At 43.0% G+C, this 3,733-nt stretch overlaps 1 protein-coding gene across 1 annotated transcript in view; it reads right to left on the bottom strand.

Moving 5' to 3' along the window:
* Positions 1-2,482: 2,482 nt before the first annotated feature.
* The window catches only part of LOC107114610 (orofacial cleft 1 candidate gene 1 protein homolog), a 52,186-nt gene continuing 50,935 nt past the window's right edge, over positions 2,483-3,733 (bottom strand). Inside the window, exon 8 of the mRNA XM_015416147.1 lies at positions 2,483-2,695. Coding sequence (XP_015271633.1) covers positions 2,483-2,695 — 213 coding nt within the window. The remainder of the gene's footprint in view (positions 2,696-3,733) is intronic.

Genomic DNA, 3,733 nt, shown 5'->3' on the forward strand with positions numbered 1-3,733 from the left:
CCCCTCCCCACAACAGACACCCTGTGAGGTAGGTGGGGCTGAGAGAGCTCTGACAGAAACTGCTCTTTTTCAAGAACAGCTCTTATCAGAACTACGGCTTGCCCAAGGTCATCCAGCCAGGTGCAAGTGGAGGAGTGGGGAATCAAACCCGGTTCTCCCAGATTAGAGTCTGCACACTTAACCACTATACCAAACTGGCTCTTAAACACTTCACCAAAGAGGTGGAGAATTAGTGTGAGTCAGGGCCAGCATCTGTATACCCTCAGGTGTGGCCACTGCCAAGGTCCAGGGCTTCTGGCAGGGTCCACTACTGCTGGCCCTTTCCTTGCCCGTTCAGTTGTGAATGCTTCGGAACCCACGTGTCCAGCTGCACACACTGTCTAGTGTGAGGGCTTGTGAACCAGAGAGGGAGGGATACACAGGTAGGTAGTGAGACGTGAGGGTGAGTGGATGGGAAGGGGGCCCCTGGGAACTCTCTGCCCAGGGGCCCTACAAAATCTGGAACCAGCCCTGATGCGACATGACCTGTCCCCATATGAAGAGGGGGGGAAGGGTGATGGATGAGTGGGTCTGTGTGAAGAAACACCAGTTTGGCAATTTGGAAAGAAGTGAAAAAGAGAGGCAGCAAAAGAGAGATGTGACTCAGCTGAAGAGGAAGCTTCCTGAGATGAAAAGACTTGATCTCGTCAGGAACCTCATCTGAGGAAGTGAACCTGCTATATCATAGTGGGGTAACGGATCTGCTACATGTGCCCCTTTGCCTCTATTTATGTTCTACTTCTGTATTGTTAAACATAGCAAATATTACAAAGATGTCATGTGTTCCCACTGTTCACTCGCCCAAGGGAATCTAAAAGTGGATAACGTATCCCCTGGAACTTCTCCCCTCACCGGAAATGGAAAATGCAGTCAATAATAATATGATGATGTACCAGAAGTTAATATAAGTAGGTGAAAGAGCATTTATCTTTGTTTTATCACTTCCCAATCAAGGACTAATACAGATTAAAGTCTGTAATCGTGAAGATAATTTAGGGTAAGTAGTTTCTCTCTGACTTGTAGCTCTGACTGAAAGACTCGATATAATTTTGAATCTCTTTCAGCTTTGCCCCCCCCCCAAAAAACGTTCCATTACCCTCCATTTCCCCTTATTCTTTCTTATAAAGTATCATTAATAGTATTGCTAGTGTTGGGTTTTTACCATATAGTGTATTCCAGGTTCTGTAAACAGAAGTATGATTAAGAGGAAAATCATCCACAGAAGCCACCTGTAGTAAGGTAAAGGTAAAGGTAAAGGTTCCCTTGCTCGAAAGCCAGTCGAATCCGACTCTAGGGTTGCGGTGCTCATCTCCGTTTCAAAGCCGAAGAGCCAGCGCTGTCCAAAGACGTTTCCGTGGTCATGTGGCCGGCATGACTAAACACCAAGGCGCACGGAACGCTGTTACCTTCCCACTGAAGTGGTACCTATTTATCTACTTGCAATTTCTTGCTTTCGAACTGCTAGGTTGGCAGGAGCTGGAACTAGAGGCGGGAGCTCACTCCGTCATGCGGCACCCGGGTCTCGAACTACTGAACTACCGACCTTCCATAGCCTGCAGTTCAGTGTCTTAACCACTTGAGCCACCTGTAGTACAAATAAGCAAATATTAATGGACCTCCAAAGGGTGACTTATCATGGCTTTCCCATGAGGTTAGGTAAGGTCACTATGAAGGTAGGTAAGGTCATTCTTCAAAGAGTCTTGGTTTGAGCAGGTGGGAGGCAAATGGAGAAAGTGGAATGAGACTATTTGACCATTCTAGTGTCTAGATGAAGGTGTTATGCTGCAGGGAGAGGCCTGCTGTAGGTGCCTCCAACATACTTGTATTAACACGGGGCTTTCCATTTCACAACCTAGGAACCATAATATGCCCATTACACTTCCAGTTCTAAAGCAGGAGACAAGGTAGCTTGATTCTCAGTCATCAGGTCAATGCCTGTGATCTAATGATCACAGTATTAACAAAATGATAATGCCAATCAAAACATTCCCTTAACCACTCACTACTAATCCCACGGTACAGAAGAAGGGAGAGGCAGTGGAATAGTTAAAAGTTCATAAAATAACATAGAACTTCAACCTGATGAGAGAAACTGATGAATGAATTCAAGTCATGCCAAGGAAATCACCTTTGTGTTGCTTTTGTATCATAATCAAAGGTTGCTAATGCAGGCAGAAAAGAGGAGAAAAATATTACAACAGCATGTACATTCTAGACAATTTCAGATGAGTAGGTAATGTTAGTCTGTACTAGTAGAACAAAATGTGAGTCCAGTAACACCTTAAAGACTGACAAAAAAATTCAGGATATAAGCTTTCGTGAGTCAACGCTCACTAGTCTGATGAAGTGAACTTTGAACCATGAAAACTCGTACCCTGGAAATTTCTGTCTGTATTTAAGGTGCTCCTGTACTTGAATATTTTAGACAATATGAGTATTGCATTCAAAGTGGAGGCTCTGGAGATGCATTCTCTTGGTTCTTCATTCTGACCTGTTCCAGCAGCAAGTTGTCAAGGACAATCATCTCATCTTGAACTTCCTTATCAAAGTGTTCTATGTAAGGCAGAGTCTCTTCATCTTCTATTTCCTCACAAAGATCACCGGTTCTACTATAGCTGACAGGATGTACAGAATCTGAAATGCCTTCATCATCCTTCTCTTTAACACGTGTTTCTAGAAACAAAGACACAGCACCCTGTTGTAATCCCTGTTGCAATGTATATTTCCCCCCACACACGAAAATATGGTCTGAATCCATCAAGCTGCAAGATATTAAAAATATGTTCAATTTCTGTGTGTGTATATACATACACACACACACACAAATATATGTAGGTAAATGACAAATGATAGATACACATATATTTAAAGTGTGGTGTAGCAAATGTTAGGCATTTTACATGTATGCTTCATCAATGTGGTAATGGTTTTTCCAGATTAACTGGGTCACCGTTAACATTTCTAGACACTAAAGAGTAGTTCACACTCAACATTTCCTCCAAGAAGGGATGGGCACGAACCGGGGAAATGGAGGCTTGTCCCGGTTCGTGGTTCATAAGGTCACACAAACCATGAACCGGATGATCCCCTCCCAGTTCGCGAACTGGTTCAGGTTTATGGGTTTTCTAAAAGTCATTTAAAGAGAATGTTCCTTTTAAATTGCTTTTGCAAGCTGTGCCACTGCCTCTACCATGGCACGACTCACAAGTGAACTACGATCAGACTATGACTTTGGCTCTGATACTTCCAGAAGTTTAGGTCACAAATAATTAAGAGGATTCTCTTGCTCATTTTTCCATATTAGGATCACTAAAAGATGATAGCAGCCAGTTAGCCTGCACCTCACTTTATCTGGGTTATCTGCAGAGAAACCTTTGCTTTTATGTTCCCCAGTTTCTTTCCCTTTTATGGGAATATGTCACATCTAAAGTTTTTTATCCACCATATGTTACAAGGTACAAAACTAACTCAAACATCTCTTTTCTCCATCCCTTTTGAAGGGTTGCATTAACTAATGGGAGAAAAGAAACATCTACAGTTTTCCCCATTTTAACTGATGCTCAGTCACAATTGTTCTGTGCTGAGATTTCTGAACATCGAGACTTATAGCATTCATGTATCGTACAAAGCCAAAACAAAAAGTCCTTCCTTCCTTCCTTCCTTCCTTCCTTCCTTCCTTCCTTCCTTCCTTCCT

The sequence above is a fragment of the Gekko japonicus genome, unplaced genomic scaffold (genome assembly GCF_001447785.1).
Source record: "Gekko japonicus isolate JY-2015 unplaced genomic scaffold, Gekko_japonicus_V1.1 scaffold423, whole genome shotgun sequence".
NCBI lineage: Eukaryota > Metazoa > Chordata > Lepidosauria > Squamata > Gekkonidae > Gekko > Gekko japonicus.